Below are 22,303 nucleotides of genomic sequence, written 5' to 3'. Positions count from 1 at the left end.
TTTTGAAACTTAAACGCTTTAGCGGCTGCCTTTTGTGTAGTTTGCAATATTTGCCTTTATTTATCTGAAAAAGTCTCATGTTCCTTAAGTACATATACCCTGTTGAACTTATTATGGGAAATAAATATTTAAATAAAAACAAGCTGCTGATTATTTCACATTTTACTTGTGAGCAACTGCACATTTAAATTTTACAAATATAGTTATTTGGCTTATATCGTTATCGCCTGAAATGAAAAAAACATATCGTGATATGAAAAAATCTTATATCGCCCAGCTCTACTTGCCATATTCCTCTTGTTTGCCCACTGTTGAACTGGTGTCATGCACTAAGTTTTGGCGTTCTGATGCACCTCTGGACAACAGCTTGACTGGCTCTGATATCATCAGCCTGAAAGGCAGTGTTGCTGGCAGTGTTGCCTGAACCTTTTATTAAGCTAGGGATACTGGAGGGGATAGGTTTGGACAAGCTTCTTTGAAACAATGTCACTAATGCAAATTCATGTACCTGGAAACTGCATTTCTTGTACTCAGTGGCATCACTTCTGTGAGCCCTGTTTACTACCTTATAAATGGCAACTAGATCCCAAGTGTGTAAATCTGTCCTGCTGCTAAAAAGAAAAAAATAACGTGATTGACTATTTACAGGTGTCTTTCACTTTGAATGAAGAGCTGACTGTGATTGACGGTATAGAGGATAAGACGGTGTCTGCACCACGCGAACACCCGTTCACCATGCAGTCAGTGGGAGGTCAGACATTGGCAGTCTTCACAGAGACTTCATCAGGTGACTTTCTGTTTTCATCTACCACTGCTTTTTCTCTGCTTTCAACCTCTTTGCTGCAAGATGAGCTTGACCTAATTGCAATATCAGTTTTCTGTGTTAACTAATACCTCATTAGAATCACAGGTAAGTTGTGATTGGGAGATGGAGACGTCCATTTTGCTACTCGTTGTACAGTTTGCTGTCTTCATGCAGTTTTCCTGTTGCTTGCCCTTTTTTGTCTTTGTGTGATCTGAACTTTTTGTAGACTTTTCCTAGAGTGTCACATTGTCCACAGTCCTAACAGTGGGTACTCACAAGAAGTATACTCTACATCGTGGATTAGTGGACACTCAGTGGAAAACAGAAGAGTCTTTTGTCTTTATCCAGTTTAATTTGTGTTTGTCTCTACGTGTTTCTGTTTCAGCGTTTGATCGTCTGTCATTTGTTGGGGGTTGACATTTTCAGTTCACTGCCAATCAGCACAGCCAATTTGGGAATCATTTAACATAGCAGGGACGCTTATCAACACAAATCATTGCTGAATTTGGAGTTGATTTTGTGCATGGGATTGTTTGGCTCAGTTTGAATTTCATCAGTCTCTTTTGTTCTTTCAGTATAATTAGGTTTTCAATTTTTGCATAATTAATTACTTTGCTATGGATGCCGGTGATCTTGAGCTGCAGTGGTTACTTTGGGACAGCATATTATATGTGTGTGCATTTTAGGGCTGCACAATTTAAATGGTTCATTGAGCGAGGCATTAAGTTTGAAGAGCTTAGACGTGATCAAGAAGACAGCTGCAAAAGCAGTGAGAGGAAGTCATGAGGTAGTAAAATCTAAACATTTTAGTAGAGCAACAGAAAAGATGAGAAGTGACTGTGTCTAATTGGAAAAAAGTGTATAGTTTAAATTAGAAAAGCAGTTTGGTAATATTTTCTTATATTTAGTTTCAAATGAGATTCATTTGTGCAGCCCTGCTATGCATGTGTATCAGTGGTGGGACAGGGCATCCGTCCTCCCTTGTTGTGCGGCCATGCTTGCTTTGCTCACGCGCACGCATTTGTATTTGCCAGAGATCGTGATGAGAAGCGTTGTGTAATTAAAAAACATTTTTGGTGTGCGACTAAACCCTGGGTGTGGTTCTTACTGTTGGATCCCTTCCATCCCTCGTATTTTTCATGTTCACCATCCCTCCCTCCCTTCCTGTAGGCCAGTCAGAAGAGAGATCTGATGGCAGCAGCTCAGGTTCGGGGGCAGGGACAGGCCCAGGTGAGTCCTCCGTTTACCTAGCAAGTGACAAAGTTGCACAAAGCAGCTCATGAAGTCAGTGAAGTGATTTAGGAATCAGACGCGAGGGTTTATTTTTCTCGTCAAGGGAAGTTTTTGGTATCACAGTAAAAAGCCATTTACATGCTAAGGAGAATGGCGCTGTGTGTAGTGACGATTGTAATGTCTGTCCAGTTGTATTTTTGGCAGTTATTTGATGTGTGTGTGTGTGTGTGTGTGTGTGTGTGTGTGTGTGTGTGTGTGTGTGTGTGTGTGTGTGTGTGTCTGTCTGCATAATCATTCATCCTTCAAAACTACTTGTAAATGTAGCCAATTTTAAGAACTTTGTTAAATTTAAAAAAAAAGTGTCAGTTTTTTATAGCACATTTCATTCATCACTTAAACTCAGTGTTATAAGATATCTTTATTGCCATTGCACAGTCATACATAGTACAAGAGTACTATGTAGTACAATGAAACTGGAAAATCGCCATATCAATTTATCACCATAAAAGATAAAAACCTGTGTAGAGTTACAGTACCTTAAGGCAATAAATATAACAAAATGTTACAAATAAAATAAAACAGAAGTTAACGCACAGTTATTAAGTGTAAAGCATGATTTTGACTTCTGGAAGAAATCTACGTAGTAACTTACAACGTAGCAGAAAACTCCTCTTAACCATCATCACTGCAACTCAGTTGTGGCAGGCTGTGTTTACCTGACATGTGGCGTAGGGATAAAAGGAATTTCCAGTTGCTTCATAAGTTACAACCTAGATTTCCTGCAGACGCATAATTCAAATTCATGAGCTTGAGAATCAAAAGGGTTTTGGTTTTTTTAATGTAAACAATTGTTATTACAGTTAAGTGAAGTTAAAAACTAAATCTAGATATAGAAAAAAATTTTAGTTAACTGAAATAATAAATAAAGTTTTGGAGGAAAAAAAAATAAAACTAACTGAAATTATTTTGTGAGTCTTGTCTAATAAACTAATAAAAACTAAACTAAAACAAAGAGATTTCAAACAAAAAGTTAAGTGAAAAAAGAAAATCCATTCAGGAAACTAAACTGTACTTAAAACAAAAAGTCAAAATGAAATAAAAATGTAAAAAAAAAAATTGAAAATAAAAACTATAAATGTGCCCATAGTGGTACCTGACTATTGGTGAACAGACAGCTTGTCTGAAGAATAAGACCTCAGTAATAGGACTTCAGCACATTTAGATGTAATTCTAGTTTAAAGATCTGCACGTGGTGACCTGACAGGCCTAATCGGGTTATAGACACTTGAGAGCTTTATTAACTATAAGAAGGGTTTTAAAAGATAATTCTGATTGCAATGGTGCAAAACAAACGTGATTATTTACAGTACAGATGTGTGCATTTTTCCGACTAAAGCAGTAAGTGAAGAACTATTCTGAGCCTTGGTGAACAATGTAAAAACACTGTTTTTACAGAACTACAAGCACAACAAATGTGTTGATTTAACAAGAATTAAGTGTGGCCAAAACACGTGTGCATGTATAAACTCTAATATTTACTAATTAGAAGTGGCAGAGGTTTTTGGTACTGGAAGCTTTTTGTTTTTAGTCTGTAGTTTGGGGAATTTTGAGTAAGAGTGGTTGAGCGGCCTTCGGTCTTGTGCACGTAAATAGTCTATGGAGCACACAAGATTATTAGCTTCTTATGCATTTGCAATAGAAAACGGTACGTGCTGGCTACACTGAAAGCCGCTGCCTCGAAGGGCTGAGGTATCAAATAACTAATGGGTTCCTAGAAAACCAGGAAGGAGTTCTGTTAACACTTAAGCCAGGATTATACTCTCCGTATCCACAAGTCACTTTGGTTTGTTTTCTTTGGAGGGGGGGGGGGTGTTTATGTCCGCAAACAATGGCATTATGCTGGATTCTACTCTGATGTAGTTTCTCATACAGCACCTAGCAAAGGATTTTTTTCTTTCTTGTTTCTAAACTGTTTCCACTTATTAATTTACAGCATTTGTTTCTATCCCTTCTCTCTTAAAAATATGCCATAAGTGCAGTGGTGCACATGGACTAAAAGTCTGTATCAAGTTTTTTAATTAGCTGCACTCTCTTTCAGATAAAATAACCTTGGAGGGAGTGGTAGTGCAGAGAGCAGAATGCAGGCCTGCTGTCAGTGAAAGCTATATGAGGCTGAAGAGGTGAGCATTTAACACTCAAAGTTACATGAAATAGCATGGATTGTCTTGTATCAGAATGTCTTAATACTGCATACATGTGGATGTTTTACTAGAAATTCATTTATATTTGTTTCATCTATATTTTATACTTACCAGGTAAAGTATTTCTCCCTGTCTCTCTAACAGGTTACAAATTGAAGAGTCCTCCAAACCGGCCAGGCTGTCTCAACAGCTGGAAAAAGCTGTGACCAACAACTATAAACCTGTGGCCAACCACGATTACAATGTAAGAAACCCAACAGAGAAATCTGTTTATTATTACACTCACTTTCTACACTTTTCACGTTAGGTTTAGTTCACGCAAGAGACACAATTAACTGACATCTGGCCAAGAATTTTCTTGTTACATTTTACTGCCTTTAGTATGTTCTTAGTTGTTTTTGACCACATGCTCTACAGGATTCACACACAAGGTGACCACATGTCCCACTTCACATAGTACTTCCCAGCACGATTATTTCATCCCCCATTAAATATGCATATTTTATCAGTGCCCCATATTTTTGATTTCTAATTATAAACAAAATACGGGAGATTGGATTATCACAAAAAACATACAGATAAAAGCAGTTAATATGAAAAAAAAGGAAAACCTATTCTCATATTAAAATTCTGTAAACTGGCCCCTAATTGTTAATCTTTTCACATGTGTTGACTTAAAAATGGAAAATGAAGGAAAATCTACTACATTTTTTTTAAGAAAATAAGTGCAAATTATATATTATCTCACTTTGCTGTTAAATCTTTAGTCTTCTCTGACTAAACTTAAAGGCAGACAGAGGCAAACAAACAGCTGCAGACACACTCTCTGCTACAATACAAGTCAATAAGCATTGTTTCAGCATAGAATATAAAATATGTGTTATTTTTCACTTTGTGTGACTCTTACTGTCTAAATCCCTTCAGAACGCATTAAGCAGAACTGATGACCAGTTTATCTGTTTGTGTACTTTTGGTATCTCCTCGTGGTTCTAGACAGCTTAAGTTGCTTTTCAAAGTAATAAATTTAGCATCAATTAATTAATCCCTTGAGATCTAATGAAGCACTTAAGAGATATTGTGCAGTATTTCCTTATTCAATGTATATAGAAGTTGAGCTGTTGCTATGGGGAGCTAACTTTGAATTCTCAACAAGCAAATTTGCCAAGTCCCACACCTGATCAATTTAGATGATATATGGTCTTTTCGATAGCCCAGAGTATTATCAGTCTTCCATGCGCAGTAATTAGATAATTGTTGTTTAGCTGACTTCTGCCTGTTTTTGCTGCAGCGTGAGTATGAGAGGAAGAAGAAGGAGGAGGGCAAGAGAGCCCGAGCTGACAAGCAGCAAGTGTTGGACATGTTGTTTTCTGCTTTTGAGAAGCATCAGTACTACAACATCAAAGACTTAGTGGATATCACCAAGCAGCCTGTGGTAAGACTTGAGAGCTCGGTTATAACTCATTTGAAACAGTACTATTGGCTCAAAAAGCTACTTTTACATTTAGCTTTAATTCTCAAGAATATTATCTCATATTGTTTTTCTTCTCAGATTTACTTGAAGGAAATCCTGCGTGATATTGGCATCTACAATGTGAAGGGGACACACAAGAACACCTGGGAGCTCAGGCCAGAGTACAGACATTACCAAGGCGAGGAAAAGACTGATGAATAGTTTTTGAATCCAAAGGTCAATACATGCTTTCCACTCAGAGGAGGGATTTCCTCTTAGATCAGAGCTTGGTTTGACCTGGTTTCTGTACATCAGGTCTGAAGATGCACTGGACGATGAGGTGGAGTTTTGCAGTCCCATCTCATTCTGTAGGAACAAAAATAAAGGGCACTATGGAGAAATCAAGAGGTTAGGCCACTGCTTTTTCTGATGTGGTTCCCTTTCACAGCTTGAGTGTGCTCATTAGTGTTTTAAGAAGTAAAGGATCTATGACTTGAGGTTGAAAGCAGTGGATAATGTTTTTAAGTGTTTTGTATATCCAGAAATATGGGGTTTAATGTGGAGAGGACAAAAATTTTTTAGAAGAGAAACAGTGTTACTATTGGTATAGGTTCCACTCAGATTTTTGTGACGTTTCTTTTACAAGTCCGTTTTTGTTTTTTGTTTTTCTTCAATGAAACATGGCTCATCAGTTTTCCACACCACAACAAATTGGATCCACAATTTATTGTGATCTTTACTCCAGGTGTCTTCTTATAACCCACCTTTTGTATTATTTTAGGTTGTTTTATATTTGGTCGACTTATGCAATAAAGTGTTTTTTTCCAATAGAAAACTTGTTTTTTAATTATATTTTCATAGCAGCCAGCTTAATACTTGATACAAAAACAAAAGCATAAATGTGAAACCACAGTGACGACAAATCAGCATTGACCCAACGCAGCCACCCACTTTGGTCTTTTCAGTCTTTCAGTTACTGTCGTCTTCCTATCACTTCTAAGTAGTCTGGCCATTTTCCTGACATCAAGATGTCAGACCTGTAAATCCTAGAGATGGTTGTGAAGAATCATCCCACTGGACCAGCAGTTTCACTTAAAAAAACAAAAAACTTTACATTTCTGATGTTTGAATTTCAGTAGGTAATCTGCATACCTAAATGCCTCGACTCATTTTGCGATTGGCTGGTGTAAAAAAATAATTTACCAAGAAGGCAATATGAGTACAAACATTGAGAGTGACTGTTAGTTCAGTGAGTTTGTAAAGAAAATAATTTTCACTAGCAATCAAAAACTAACATGTACACTTATGTCTGCATTTTTATTCTAAATACTAACAGAAATATAGCAGAAGTGCTATACTTCAGTGGACTACAGTAAAAGGCATTCAGTACATTTATATAAAACTAGTAATAGGTGGTCAGTTTGATATTACTCATTACTGACATTGACTACCCATATTGAAATTTATTCCCCAGTGACAGGTGGTACCTGCCTTTGGGAATGGCTGTAGTTCAGCTATATGGCAGCGCAGCCACCAGTCTAGTATTTTGAAAGAGAGTCAACTATAGTTACAATAATCCAAGAAAAATTCTTAATTGTCACTTTACAGTGACTTACTGATGCACGGTTTTCTGTATTAATGTAGGGTCTTTACAGTATGAAGCCCCATGAGGCAGGAGTTGTAAAGTGTTGAATACTTCCCCACAGACTTAAACTTTTACATTCACAAAAGTACTCATGAAAATACGGTTGAATAATTTTATTTATTTAAAAAAAAAAAAAAAAAAGGAAGTCAGGTTTATACAACACAAATCTTGCTGGCAGATGAAGACCTGCTATAAATGCAGCACTGAAACCACAACATGACAATTACAAACTTGCTCTTCGGTTTCTTTGGCAACAGAGGAAGTGAAGATGTCCCACTGGGCCAAGCTCCATTTGCTTTTTACAATGCATCCCACTCATTATCTGTAAGAAGGGGTAAAATATTAAATAAAAATATTAGAAAATGTAAACATCCAACTGCATAAAGATATCAGCGATCCTGCAATAAACAATTTAAAGTAAGATCTCATCAATGCCTTCAGTCAACAGTGACCACCACAGTCTGTCTAGAAACCACTACCCTGTAAATCTGTCTTGAAAGCATGTGCAGGTATTAATGTATTTAGTGGGTGAATACTTAAAGCTGTCACGTCACACCACGTATCCCCATGTGAACCCAACCTTTGACCATTCCTAACAAGCTTAAAATGTATTCCTCTATTCAATCTGTGCTGCTATAAAAATGAAGCAGTCAGAAAGCGCAAGGAAGGCTCAGTTTAGCATCTCTATGCAAACCCAGAAGCCAAAGAAGTCTGCTCCAGGTCTATCAGTGGATGCAAATTAATGTACAACCCCAGTTAAAACATTTTAAGTGCTCACCAGCATTCTCAGCGTTGGTCCACAGCTTATCAGCCTCTCGCAGCTCTGGTTTTATTACCCCGTGCCTTATACATATCCTTCATACGTCTGAAGGAGGAAAAAAAAAAATTATACATGATACAGTCTCTTTACAAGAATATGTAATTAAGGGTTTTGTGTGCTGGCATGTTAAAACAAACATTTTATCCTCCCTTCTTCAATCTGAGACGCCATGGAAAATGAGCGATCAGAAAGCGCAGGGACATTTAATATTACATCTAAATGTTATAACCCAGGAACTCACAGCAGAGAGCCCAGGCTGTCAAAGATGTGGTCCGAGGACAGGCTTGGTCACTTTACTAAACAGTAGCAAAGTCGTTACAATGTAAACTCAACACATACATGTTCGCACACTGCTTGTCAGCTGTCGTCTCAGGTCATGTAATACACAGCTACTGGCATCACTAGTGCATCATGCTGAAACACATCAGTCATCCGCAGCTGGCTCATACAGGTATTCATCCAGCGGGATGATCTGCTTTAAAAGTGCAAAAAAAAAAACAACGTTAAAAAACGCTTTAACACTTAATCAAGGTCAGAACAGGTTTAGCAGATATGCGCATGGAAAATATTAGTTAAAAAGCTCATGTTAGAATTAACATGAGCTAACTAGCAATAATGGAGCACATCCGGTGATATGCTAAATCTGGTATCGTTAACGAGTATCCATTAACCTTTCTTAAAATCAGCTCTCTCTCATGGCACGAGGCATCATATTTAGCCCCGTGTTACTGCTCATTTCGCTCACTTAGCCGTTAGTCTGAGGCAAAACTAAGAAGCCGGGATTATTTTGCACAAAATATTTTCTAACTCGTGACACAAAATGGCTCGAGCTCATTTTACACGTGTTCGTTGATTCACCATAAAACTCAACAGAACAGACGTCACTAACTTAGCTGTCTTTAACTCGACAGGGCGCCTGAATATACTTACAGTAGGTCATGTCAGGTAAGGTGAATGAACCGCCGAGGTTACGCATTATAAAGTTCACAAGAACGCCTTTCACTTGTTGCAACACACGAGAGCACAGGCAGCGAAAGGACTGCTCTGAGGTTATCATCCGGATTATAAAGGATGCCGGTGGCGGCTCATTGTCGCCCCCTTGAGGCAGGTTAGGAACTTGTAATTTGCGCTGTCGTCCCCTGGTGTTCAAAATGGATCACGGCATGTATTTAACGTAATGTCCGAGTGCGCTGCTTTGATATTCACTCCAGCTTCCTTAGAAAATTACACGAAGTTAGGCTACTCTTAAAATAATTATCAAAAACTAATTTAAATGAGTTTGAGCACAAACTATTATTAGCTGGCCTGGCATAGTATGAGAGATATAGATTACAGCGAATAATAAAAAATAAAAAATGGCAGTTTCATTAAGTTCAAACATCAAAATGGGATAAAGACACAAAAAACATAAAAGGATAGGATAAGATGTATCAAATGCATAGACAGATTTCCATCAAATGTGGAACACAGGGCCAATGCGCATGTGCAAGACGACCCCCTTCTCCCATCATTTTCTGGAGGTGAAACACTTCTTAATTGGACTCCGCGAGTTTAAATGCTCCTCCATCAGCTTCCTGTGGATATATGTGAGGACATGGAGGCATCAAAGAAGACTTAAGAGCAGGTAATCTGAGAATTTTGGGATGCTAATTTTTTTCATATCTAGCTTACTATAATAATTCGTGCAAACTATTTGTTAAAGACTATATATATAGATCATGGTATTAAAATAAAAACACCATTTAAATGTGGCAGCTGAATTAAGAACTAACAGCGGGGGTAATTTTGTCTGAATAATGTGCCCCTAATTCAAATGAACATTTAACTTTTTTTCCCTTCCACAGTCAGTAGACGGTGAAGCAACAGCCCAGCTATGTTCAGAGCAGTTTTTGGAAACAAGAGAGATGGAGGAGGAAAACGAGGGGAGAAAAAGAGCCAGAGGCACTCAGGTAGAAACAAAACCACTGGAAGTACCAGTGAAGCAAAAACGAGGCATGCATGCTGAACAAAATAATATTGCAACTTTTAGCAGATGTTTTTTTTAACTGAATGCCCCTTTTGTTTGGAGGTCACAATACTGTAAATGGAAAATGTATGTTATGTTGTGCACACTCATTCTGGTGTTGTTTGATGGTAATATTCAGGTTCTCTCTTCTCTTGGGTGATTTAAGTAGAGTCATTTCAATTAGCCTAATTCATCAGTGTGTTCCGTCCTTCACAGTGTCCCGGTGCTTGAATTTAAAGTGTGTCAGACGAAGTTAGAGTGGGTTAAGCAAACATCCTGACCTACTAAACACACGTTGAACACCAGAAGAATTTGTGAGTCCAGCAGATGTATCTGTGCACTTGGCATGAGGCTGTTGTGTCTCCTGTACATAAGTTCAGTGTTCTTTAGGATTCTCTGTCGCAGATGAAATGAAGCTGTTTGTTTTTTTAATTTTTTTTATTTTAAAAGTGTACACTTGTCAACTCGCTGCAGTAAAGATGTGATTCCAGAGTGTGTTGCGGAGATACATAAACATAAGTAGAGCTGGGTATTAGAGCAACCATGTTGCCCATCAATATTTGATAGTGTGCTCCACTGGGTAGAAAGAACAGAGAGGCTGATAGAGAACTGTGTCAGTCTCATTAAAATGATAAAGTGTGTTTACAGTACACTGGCTCTTCTCTGATCATTTGCAGAGAGATGCCACTTTCTGCCTCCTTCTTTAAAGCTTGCCATTAAAAGGCTATGATTATTCCACACTTTCAGGGATTATGCAACAGCATAATAGATGAATTCATAGATTAGGCAATGCAGTTCTGACTACTTATTTGGCTAGTGGTAAAACACACTCATTCAAAGAAGAAGGTAGTAAATTGCTTAATTTTGCTACAGGGCAAACTATGGCAATGATATATAATCAGTATATAAGTGAGTCTCTCTAATCACATGGCTTTGGGAATTATAATGTCTCTTTAAAGGCTGTAATAAGAGTGGATATGAAAATGATTGAAGTATTAAGAGAGAATAACTGTAGCCAGTTTAATGAGCGTGATCCCAATTCTTTAAATAGATGATCCAGCAATGCCAACTTTCCATTACCTCACTGGGAAATATGCCTGGAGACACGATGTGTTTGCTGTGTCGCAGCCTTCTGTGAGACATATTTAATAGGCTTATTCTCTTCTTGTGATATCCTAGATCTACTGTAACTGCACTAACTCTGCTTTTACCTCAACACCTGCCTACCTCTGTCTTCTCTCTACACCCGCCTATGCGTTCCACGCAGGTGACGAGGTGTATGCCCACAGCACCTTGCAGAGAGGCAGCGGCCAGCGCGCCTCTCACTTCCAGGACCACGATGGCGGCTGCACCAAAAACTCAGCAAAACAGAAGAGACTGACCAAGGGCGTGTCCATTTCTTTGCCCTCCTCCCCTCTTCTCCCTCACCAGGCCGACATTGTTCCCTCCCAGTCGTGTAGCAAGTTCCCAGGTGGGTTCACTTGAGATGATCATCCAAACAAAAGCGTGGTCTGGATGTGCTGTATGTAACTGAGAGTGACAAGGAGGTGTGCGTCAGGGACTAGCTGCAAAAATAACAGCATGCTTTCACGGGTTTGCCTTGATTAGCGGGGATCGTCTGTGCGTTCAGCTGTTCCATACATGTGACAGAAAATCCAAGTGCATACAGACCGTGCCTCTAGGGCTCAAAAGCATGTTGACAGATTGTCAGAGTAAATAATTAAGTGAGATAACTTAAGGCAAGAAACCTCAATTAGGTGGGTCATTTTTGAAATATTGTACTATTTTGGATCAATGTGTAAGATATTAAGTCACATTTTTGGTCACGATGAAAGAGAAAATAAACCAACCATTAATTTGAGGCCAGCTTATTATCACATGCATCACATCTACTGTTGGCATGACAAACAAAATGTGTTTTTACTTATTCAAACAACTGTGAATTGGGGCACACGTTAGCCGACAGACTGAAATCCATTTCACGTGATCTGTGTTTGATTGTTGCAGAAAAGCATTGTTACCTGGCATTGCCTTTCCTCTTGATTCCCATATTTCCTGTCAATCTGTCTCATCAAAGCTTCAATAAACCAAAAATGACAAAAAGTGCAGAAGCAGAATCACGTGACGTGATTCAGTTATGTGATAAAGAAACTACGTCCTCTTTGAATTCGAAGGTTTTACGTATCAGGATATCCTTTTAAAAATGACCTTGTCGTTAGCAGATTATAAAATAATTTACACGCAGCACCAACATGTTTTACACTGTGTATTTATTGTCATATAGCAAAAACTGAGCCAGAGTGCAGGAGCAGTGTGTGAAAAACTAAGTAAACCCCAGTAGCTTGTAAAACCACTTCTACCAGCAATAACTTGGTATGACTTTATCAGGCTCTCACATTGTTGGAGCAATTTTGTCCCACTCTTCTTTACAGCATTGTTTCAGTTCATTGAGGTTTGTGAGCATTTACTTGCAGACAGCTCTCCTGCTGCAGTATTTCAGTTTGTTTGCAGACTGGGCTTTGACTGGGGCATTTCATCATCTCGATTCTTTTCTTTTTTAAGCCATTCTGTTGGAGATTTGTTGCTGGGCTTGGGATCATTGTCCTGTTGCATGAACCAGCTTCAGTTTTAGCTGTCAGAATGGTTTCACATTTGACTCTTGAATACTTTGGCGTTCAGAGGAGTTCATGGTCAATGACTGCAAGGTGTCCAGCTCCTGTGGCTGCATAGCAAGCCCAAATCATCACCGCTCCACCACCGTGCTTCACAGCTGCTATGAGGTGTTTGTGCTGATATGCTGTGTTTGGTTTTCTCCGAATGTGGTGCTGTGATTCATCTCCATGTTGGTCTTATCTGTACAAAGGACATTGTTCCAGAAGTCTTGTGATTTGTTCATATGTAACTTTGTAAACCTAATCTATGCCGACATGTGCTTTCTCCTGTAGACCCTTCCCAACAAGTCATGCTTATTTAATCATTTTCTAATTGTACTGTCATGAACTTTAACATTTAACATGTCACCTGAGGGCTGTAGAGTCTGAGATCATGCAGTACTCAGTTCCTCTGAGTGAATTTGTCAGGGATGTCCACTCCTGGAAAGACTGCCCTGCATGTTTTCCACTAGTGGTGTTCGGTGTAGTATAATCGACTTGAAGGGCATTTATTTAAGTGCATTTGATAGCAGCACCCCCTGCTAACAGATGCACTTCCTATGGAAGCACTAAAGGTCTCCTTCACAAGACTGCTACTGTGTTTTGCCTTAGTTTATGTTACATAAATAATGACATATTGTAATATTTATGTGATGTTGTTCTTCTGAGAATGTATTCATCTACTTTACTTTCTTCTCATGATATGTAAAACCTTAGATTTTAAAAAAGGTGTAGTTACTTTTTACGGATTTACTTTTTCAATGTCATTAAAGTTACACTGTGATTTATATTAAGGTACCACTTAACTGCCTGTAAAATGCTAATGCTCAGTGTATGCAAACTGGTACTTTCAAATTTTCTTTATTGTTTTTGAAAGCTCAGTTGTAGGTCACAAAGCAACCTGCTTGTATATACTGGTTAATGTCAGGTTTAAGGTGAGCAACTCTGTACGTACAGCATTCTTCATAGTAGGTCAATCAAAAGAAATATTAGAGCACAAATTTTATAGTATCTTATACGGAAATTTCCTTGATTTGCAAATTCTTTTGTGAATTTTAAATATTTTAAAGCTTATAAATACATGGAACAAAGAGTAAATATTTTTAGTAGTAATAATCTTTAAAAAAACCCCTCATGTTCTGCGATATTTTCCATATATGAATCCATCTAAATTTGCTGCATGTAAGAAAGTTAACTTTACATTTACCGACCTTAGAGGGAACACCAGGTGGCAGTGTGCTGCAGTAAGTACAGCCATTCAAAAAAAGGTGCTATTGCATTTCATTACATGTAGCACTGCCTTGTTTTCCCACCCGAGCAAATATGAGATTGAAAATTGCAGTAAGTGAAAAAATATATCTAAATCTATATTAGAGTGTCATGGCTTTTGTTTCTTTGGCGATCAAATATTGAACGGTATGTTAGACTTCCGAGTGTTTCTGAGTTGATTCACATGCGTGATTCAAACACTAAGAAGCCTCGAGTATTAAAAAAAAACATGTCAGTGTACGCAAACATCTCATCCTCAAACGGGCTCCAGTGCTGAAGAATCTGCACCTCAAAAAACACTGAGATATTGCATAAAGTGAGACACACCCACACACATCAGAGTGCACCGCTGTCCCTACCACACACACACACACACACACACACACACATTTGTGGTGTTAATATATTATGGATATCCGCCCACAGTCCAGTGAATGTTGCACTGTTTGTATTCATGGCTTACACTGTATACATTCTTCTTTATACTCATGGGACACAATTCAAATTCTGCACCACAGATCTCATCTGAGGAGGCTTAATTTCTCTCTCTCTCTCTCTGTGTCTCTCTCTCGCCCTCCCTCTCTCTCACTTTCTTTCATATCCCTCCCTACCTCCACCCTCAATCCATCCCCCCTCCCACCCTGCCTGCTCTCCCTCCCTCCCTCTCCCTTCTGCCTCTTTGCTGTGGCCAAAGGACGGGTAAGGAGGCTGGAGTATGTGGATGGCTCTTCCAGCGCAAGAGAGCCACTCGTCTTTGCCTCATGCCGTGGCAAAGCAGACCACAGAGGTGAGAACGGGAGCGTGTGGGCGTGGGTATAGCATCGTCGTGTGTGTGTTTTGTTTTGTTTTGGCAGGTGTTGATCAGTGGAGCTGAATGAGAATAGGGCTATAGGTGAGAGAGAATGAATGAGAAAGAGATTCAAGAGAAAATGAGGGCAGGTTAATTACATCTAAAAGGCTTTGCTGAGTTTTTTTCCTCTGTAAGATGTATATAAGGATAGTGGTGCCTGTGTCATTTTCATGGGATGGCTGAGAGTGGATTTGTTTTATTCCAGTTTCTCTTGAGTCGTTGCCCTGGCTTCTTTGTATGCTGCTTTACACAGTTAAGGTTAGCAATAATGGTGTAAACACTGACCTCTCTGCCAGCTTTCTCTGTGTTTCTGGCCAGAGGGCTACCCTTGGGCTAAACAGATTTCACGAGGCATCTTCCATCCTGGTTGCCAGGCACCTCTCAGCTTCCCGTTTCCAATGGCAACTGCTAGGTGGTTTGATGAATAGAACTGGACATTCGGTGTGTCCTCATGTTACTCCAGATTGGATCGCAGTGCACTGCTGACTAAATGCAAAGTTTTCCCTCCTCCCCCCTCGCTGCAATACACATCCTGCCCAAATATTCAGCAGATGCCCAAGCTGTGAAAAAAGTACCAACAAAGGCTACACTAAGGAAGGTTGTAACTGGGGCACCTTCCAAAACAAAACAAAACAAAAAGCAGACAAAAAAAAAAAAAGACCACACTTGATTCTCAGAACTGACCCTTTTCCTCTCAGGGTTTGACTTGTGTTTTGTACACAATTTGTTTGTCTGTAAGAGTGATGTAGTGTCTTTAAAGCGTGAGAGTGAGCCAGAAAGAGAACGACTGAGTGGACTGAATGTGATGTCTAAATGAAAAGATGTTTGCGTGGAGGAGTGAGCTGTTCCTGTAATCCATGATGTCCTGTCATCCTGTTTATATGCCTACTCAATATGCATGTTACTCAGCTGATAACAGCACACAGATGAGGTGCGAGAATGAACGAATGTATCGCTCGTCCGGGTAAAGCGCAGAGACGCGAAAACTGTTTACTTGCTGAAGTAAGCATGGACCTTAAAGGAGCCGGGGTTGGAGGTCAGAGCATAGGGGAGCCTTAAACAGTGATAAATGAATGCTGCACATGGCCTTTGTCAGCCAGTCTCTAGGAACGACAGTGGAGGCAGAGCCGAGGCACTCCTTCTTTCTGCTCCAGAGTCGACGCCGAGCTCATTGAAATTCACAACCCGTCTCTTAACCGAGAGCACCTGGCAGGCGTGAGCACGGGCAAACTCGCAACCTTACACAACCTCTCGCTGCTGCTGCGTCAACCCGGGGACTGGAAAGCCACTGTCTGTGCATCCGTAATCAGTGCAGCTGGGGCTGCGCTGACCTGTGGATGCATACATTTCTTGCAGTCCACTGCCTGATGCTGCTGGGTGGGAAGCTCTAAAAGGGAGCTGTGCTCAATCTGCAGCATCGGTTTGTCGGTGGCTTCATTTGGCCCGCTGTGTTTTTTCATGCTTGTTAATCCCTGTGTCCCGAATGTGTGTATGCTCCAGACCTCCACGTGGAGCCACAGCCTGGCTCCTCCCTCTCTAACCAGGAACTAATGACCAGACTATGCTTCTTATTGGGAGAAACAACGCCCGGTACTGCTAGCTCTCCTATGGAGGACAGGAGGGAAAAGAAGGTAAGGCCACATATTGATTAACTGGCCCCATACTGCCATGGCATAGAAAAGGAGAATGGATGGTGTAAAAGAAAAACAACCTTTCGATTGCCCTCACGATCTTCTTTAAACATTTGAATCAAGCTTATTAAAGATAATTAGACTGCATTTTAAAATGCAGTTGCACAGAACTCATTGTGTACTGTGTGAGTGTGTGCTTTGAGCACTCAAATCACTCTGTATGTATTTTGCATCATTATTAATTCCTTTGCCATGTGTCCGCATGGCTTTTACACTCAGTGCCTGATTAGTGTAAGCTCTGTGTATAAAGAGTTATTGTTTGTGCGAATGTCTTTCGATCTTTTTGCCTTTGCATGCTTCAGCCATGGCCCATTTTCGCAGCCTCATTCCACCACCTGAGCTCCAGATTCAGTCAGTTTCACAGAGATAGCAAAGCTCATATGAGGAATGTGGGTTGTCCTGGCTAAGATAGATGAGGCTTTGGTATAAAGGGAATAACAGTGAGCTGTTTAAACTCTGCTGCCTTGTCTCCATACATTCTGTGTTGCAGAAAGGTTGCATCAGTAATGAAGAGACCTGAAATGCACGTGATCAAATGAAAGGATAAAAGACTCCTTTTTGTTTTTTGCGCCCGTCTGTTAAAAAAATGTGAATTCAAACATTTTTCAATTCTCGCTCCCTTAATTGGTAAATGCTATGAATTTTTATATGATGTAGACATGTATTTTTAAAGACCAGTGGAGAAACTCAATAGATTAAAAGCATTCATTAAAATGTACGAGCTAGAACCAAGACCCCTTTGACAACCTAAAGAAAAACGTCACAGTCTTTCTTATATAATGTAACTCACCGCAGTGCTGCTGTAGTGATGTGCACTTGCTATTATGTGTGCATATGTGTTTTCTGTTCTCTCAAAAGGTGAGTTTAAAAGTTGAAGGCTTTTTTATTGATGGGTATGATAGAAGATTTGTTTTCATTACTGCATCCATTTTTTCCAGCCTGGCCCTTACCTTTGTAATTTTTTTTGCACTATTAACCCCTTAATGTCCAATGTATCATATTTTATACATTTTATACAGTTTTTCTTACTTCTGCATCATAAATATGATTTTTTTTTTCCTAACAGGAAAACTTAAATTCCACAATATGTTTTTAAATCATAAACTGCAGAAAAATGCTGAATGTAACAAATATATAACAAATTAAAACTCCTATATTTAAGGTTTAATTAACACTCAATTTATAAATTTAAATAAAATAGAAATTTCTGGCAAGTATTTCATGTTGCAGGCTTTAAAGGGTTAAATACTTACTTCCCGTGTTATAGTTATTGCATTGGCAAGTATGCGAAGTCAGGTCTGAGTATCTTGAATTTACTCATCAGAGGTGACTTAAAAAAAGTTGCGTGTTCGAAAAGCGAGTATAATACTTGCCTTTTTCGATTTCCCTACTTAAAATTTAGGTGTGCTGTTTTAATCAGTAACATCGTTTAGACTGATGGCGTGATTTCTTTTTTGCACTTTTTTGTCTTTCCTCTGTGTGGTACATCGCAAAAAACCCCAGAGCGTGGTAAATTCTGAATGTCTGCAGTGATTGATTTTAGTTTTGACGACAGCCAGTCATCTTTAGAAAAAAGAAAAACTGGGAAATGACAGCAAGGATGAAAATAACTGGAATTATCTTTTCAATTCCCATCTGCATGCACGCTCAAACATATTCACTCACTATTGCAAATAACGCTGCGCAAGAAGGCCAACAGTGTCACGAGGAGTGAAGTGCTGTTAAAAGGTTTGAAATTGGCACTGCTAATTTACTCCACTTTCAACATAGAGGAATTTCCCTTAAACATGCTCAAATATTGTTCCACAGAGCCTTTTTTCCACCTTTATTTATGGCTTAACTTTTTCTAACCCTTTCTCTTCTCTGTTTTTTTTCCCCCCCAGTATGATTCCTCTGCTCAGGGGGGGAGTCCCAGCTCCACCCTTACCTGCAGCACAGCCTCACCCTGCTCAGAGAGCCCCTCGTCCACCCTGAGCACCAGTGCGGGAGGCCAGTCTTTGCCCCAGCCTTTACCTTTACCTTCTCCCCACTGTGGCTCTAGCAGCAGTCCCAGTGGAACCCTCTCTAGCCCTGCATCCAGCCCAGCCCCTTGCCCTCCTTGTGGACTCATGACTGGGAGCAGTCCAGGGCCTCCATCTCAAAGCCCCACCTCAACGTTGGAGAGCAAGGATAGTGGAATTATAGGTGAGAGCTGCTGCTGCTCTGTGTCTCCAGATGGTATCTGTTCATATTACAGGACTTCAAATTGTGGGTTTTTTTCTTCTTCTTCTTTTTTTTTACACATAGTGACGCACGTCCAACACAGATGCCTAGTCGTGCATCATCAGAAGTTTAAAAAAAAAACGGTTAGCTAAACAAACATGGGCTATAATATGGAATCGGGAAATGAAATATGACTCTCCTGGTGTTTGCCACACCTTCCTACACTCTCAAAGTTAGGGAGATGCAACATCATTATCTATGTAAAATGTGCACCTCTACCCCACAGCCAGTTTCTCTGTTTGTCTGTGCCACTTCAGCCTTCAGGCTTCAGCTCCCTCCTGTCAAAACTGGGACACTGCTGTCTTTGTTGCTTACGGGTCTGATTCTCCCAAAATAGGACACTTTTTTTCTCTTTAAATAGAGTTTGTATTTATAGTTGAACACAAAAAGGTAGAGGGCTCATCAAGTACAATGAAACTTATTGATTGATGACTTGTGAGTAAAACAAAAAAGGGTGTATTTCATTGTAGATTGAATAAATGTGTTTTTGATGATGTTGAAGCTATTGCTTAACTTTTTGTCTTTAGTCATTTATGAGGATGTGCATATAAGCAGTCACATGCCAGATGTTGTTGTTTTTTTTTTCTTTTCTTGGCTCTGTTAACCATATTTTTCTTTCCGCTGCACAGCAACAATCACTAGTTCTTCTGAGAATGAGGAGCGCAGCACCTCCACTGAGGGTCTGGGTAAGGACGAAGGCCCAGAGGGAAGTGGCGGCGTAATGGGCCATACAAATGAGGACCGCCATCCCAGGCCAACCAGGGACAATCTCACAACCCAGCCAGATGAGGCCTTACCTAGAATGGACATCATGGAGCCCAGAACTCCACCAGCACCGAAAAGGCCCCTCCCACAGCACCATTTGCACAGCACCTCCTCTCTTGCGCTGCCCCGTCCAAACTCAGTAGCAGGTACCCAGGTTCTCGTTCTTTCTTATTCTGCGAATTAAGAAGCGGTTATGACTTTGAGAGAGATTTGGGATTGTGCACCTTCTCAGCTGCTGATGGATTAATACGTTTCATATCTCCCAGTTTCATATGAAGCTGGCTGTCTATGAGCCAAGCTAAGGGAATCTTAAGGGAATACAGTTTGGCTAATTACTGCGTATTTCCTAGGGTCTTGCTGTCACCTCTAAGTTGTTAGTCAACCAACAAACATTCCAGGAAGTTAATTTTCCCGGCCAAGAAATAGTCCCACTCATTACCCCCAACACGCAAAAGCAAAAAAAGCAAAAAAAAGCAAAACGTGCCATTTTTACACCTCCATTCTTGCACACATTAAACAAATGATTCATAATTAGTGAGCTAGTGAGTGAGTTGTTAAAAGATGCCATTATACTGTAGATGAAGTGGGCTAATGAGAGTATGAATATGGCAGCTGTGACCCGAGTGATTAATTAATGGACTGATTAATATTGACTGAATAGCAAATTGATTAAGTTGATTGTTAACTTGATACTCTCAAACTGTTCATGCAATGCAGTAGAAGGATAATTTAGAAAAGTGCCTGCGATGCAGAACTGAACTTCACTGCACCGTGTGCTGGTGCTCCACTTACCACGGAGGCTGGATACACACAGTGAGCAGTACCAGTTAAAAGTCCTGGGAGGCCTCTAGTTGTCATAAAAATACCCCCCCTACAGTCACGATCTTTGCTAATGCATGAGGCTCTTTTTCTTCCTTTAGATGTCAGTTCATTTGTAGTGGGAGCAAAAGAAGAGATTCCCTAAGGAGTGGATTCACAGTAACGCCTGCCAGTTTCTTCTGTCAGCTGGTGCTTTCATTTAGACACTCTTGATGAAATTCAGTATCAAGATGAAACAAGCTGCATGTAGCGGTTAGGATTTTACTTCATCTTCATGAACGATTAGACATAGAGGAGCAGGATGAATATATTTATATATGATATACATAATAAGACAAGAAAAAATGAAATCTAAAACTTAAAATTTAGGTGTTTAACGTATTAGTGTCAGGCATTAGTGTCAAACTGTAAACAGATGCAACTTGTGATAAAGATAAACTTGTGATCCGGTTAGATTCAGATAAAAACATTGAGTTGCATTTTGCATTCACCCACAAGTCATTTTTATGGAAATGTTCCTCACAGCTTTATTATTAACCACCAGTTATACATGAATCCATATTTACATTAGCATCACACAGTTGCTTCAGATTTGTTGGCTGCACGTCCATGATGCGAATGCCCTGTTCCACCAAATCCCACAGGTGCTCTATTGGAGTGAGATCTGTTGACTGTGGAGGCCATTTGAGTCCAGTGAACTCACTCTTATGTTCAAGAAACCAGTTGGAGATGATTGAAGCTTTGTAACATGGCTTGCTATCCTGCTGGAAGCAGCCATCATCAGATGGCACATGCTCGACAACAACACTCAGATAGGCTGTGGTGCTGAAGGATGGTACTAAGGGGCCCAAACTGTGTCAGAAAAATATCACCCACACCCTTTCACCACCATCAACAGCAGCTTGACCCCTTAACAAGGAAGGATTCAGGCTTTGTGCTTATGCCAAATTGTGACCCTGGCTTCTGAATGGCTTCTATGGTGGTAGCAGTAATCAGAACTCATCAGACCACGCAACATTTTTATAATCTTCTATTGTCCAATTTTGGTGAGTCTGTGTGACTTTATTTCTCTCTATTATTGTAGGGTCTTTACATTACAATATAAAGAACCTTGCGATGACTGTTGGTGTGGTTTGGCTTTATATAAATAAAGTTGTAGCCTCAGTTCTGTTCTTAGCTGACCAGAGTAGCACCTGGTGTGGCCTTCTGCTGCAGTGTTGTGCATTAAGATATGCTCTTCTGCATACCTTGGTTGTAACAACTAGGTATTTGAGTTACTGTAGCCTTCCCATCAGCTTGAAGGTGATTCTGCCATTACCTCTGGCATAAAGAGGACACCTTTTGCTCAGAGAACTGCTGTTGCAAACCAGTGTAAATCCTAGAAATTGTCATGTGGGAAAATTCAAGTAGATCAGCAGATTCTGAAACACTCAGACCAACAGCAATGCCACATGTAGAGGCACTTAAATCACTTTTCTTACTCATTCTCATGGTCAGTTTAAACTTCAGCAGGTCATCTTGACCACATCTACGTGTTTACATGCCCCCACTTGCTGCCATGTGATTGGCTAATTAGATTTGTGTCTAAACAAGCAGTTGAACAGGTGTACCTAACAAAGTAGCTGGAGAATGTGTAGATTTGAAGAAGTATAATAGCTAAGAAATTAACAAAGTTGCCAGTGTTGTAGCATGAGCATAAATGTATGCAGCTCTCTTTCCTTTCAGAGAACACTCTTACATGGATCTTGCTACTTTATGATGTTGAAGGTCAATCAATTCAGACAAGAGACTCTCAGAAAACAGCTAGAAGCATCAAACTTTAGATCATGGGTTGGAT

General features: G+C 39.8%; 2 protein-coding genes and 1 long non-coding RNA gene across 4 annotated transcripts in view; 2 read left to right on the top strand and 1 right to left on the bottom strand.

Annotated features, from left to right (window-relative positions):
- Positions 1-6,093, top strand: part of gtf2f2a (general transcription factor IIF, polypeptide 2a) — a 13,834-nt gene extending 7,741 nt beyond the window's left edge. The window contains exons 4-9 of one of the 2 annotated variants that reach the window (XM_005724155.2): positions 649-787; positions 1,976-2,035; positions 4,137-4,218; positions 4,384-4,483; positions 5,528-5,671; positions 5,789-6,093. In XM_005724155.2, the coding sequence (XP_005724212.1) occupies positions 649-787; positions 1,976-2,035; positions 4,137-4,218; positions 4,384-4,483; positions 5,528-5,671; positions 5,789-5,911 (648 nt within the window). In that variant the 3' untranslated portion in view covers positions 5,912-6,093. The remainder of the gene's footprint in view (positions 1-648; positions 788-1,975; positions 2,036-4,136; positions 4,219-4,383; positions 4,484-5,527; positions 5,672-5,788) is intronic. The other variant, XM_005724158.1, reaches the window with a different exon arrangement.
- Positions 6,094-7,442: 1,349 nt separating this feature from the next.
- On the bottom strand, positions 7,443-9,253 carry LOC102215891 (uncharacterized). The gene is made up of 4 exons (XR_311478.1): positions 9,085-9,253; positions 8,494-8,629; positions 8,113-8,199; positions 7,443-7,656 (listed from the first exon to the last, which is right to left on the bottom strand). It is a non-coding gene; the product is annotated as an uncharacterized LOC102215891 (long non-coding RNA).
- A 438-nt stretch (positions 9,254-9,691) lies between these two features.
- Positions 9,692-22,303, top strand: part of LOC102215599 (protein TANC1-like) — a 45,737-nt gene continuing 33,125 nt past the window's right edge. The window contains exons 1-7 of the mRNA XM_005724154.1: positions 9,692-9,778; positions 9,999-10,103; positions 11,427-11,630; positions 14,774-14,866; positions 16,430-16,560; positions 18,504-18,804; positions 19,512-19,793. Coding sequence (XP_005724211.1) covers positions 10,028-10,103; positions 11,427-11,630; positions 14,774-14,866; positions 16,430-16,560; positions 18,504-18,804; positions 19,512-19,793 — 1,087 coding nt within the window. The 5' untranslated portion in view covers positions 9,692-9,778; positions 9,999-10,027. The remainder of the gene's footprint in view (positions 9,779-9,998; positions 10,104-11,426; positions 11,631-14,773; positions 14,867-16,429; positions 16,561-18,503; positions 18,805-19,511; positions 19,794-22,303) is intronic.

The sequence above is a fragment of the Pundamilia nyererei genome, unplaced genomic scaffold, assembly GCF_000239375.1.
Source record: "Pundamilia nyererei isolate P.nyererei 1_Seehausen unplaced genomic scaffold, PunNye1.0 scaffold00011, whole genome shotgun sequence".
NCBI classification, from domain to species: domain Eukaryota; kingdom Metazoa; phylum Chordata; class Actinopteri; order Cichliformes; family Cichlidae; genus Pundamilia; species Pundamilia nyererei.
Note: the sequence above shows the minus strand (reverse complement) of the source record. Positions and strands in the feature narration are given on the sequence as shown.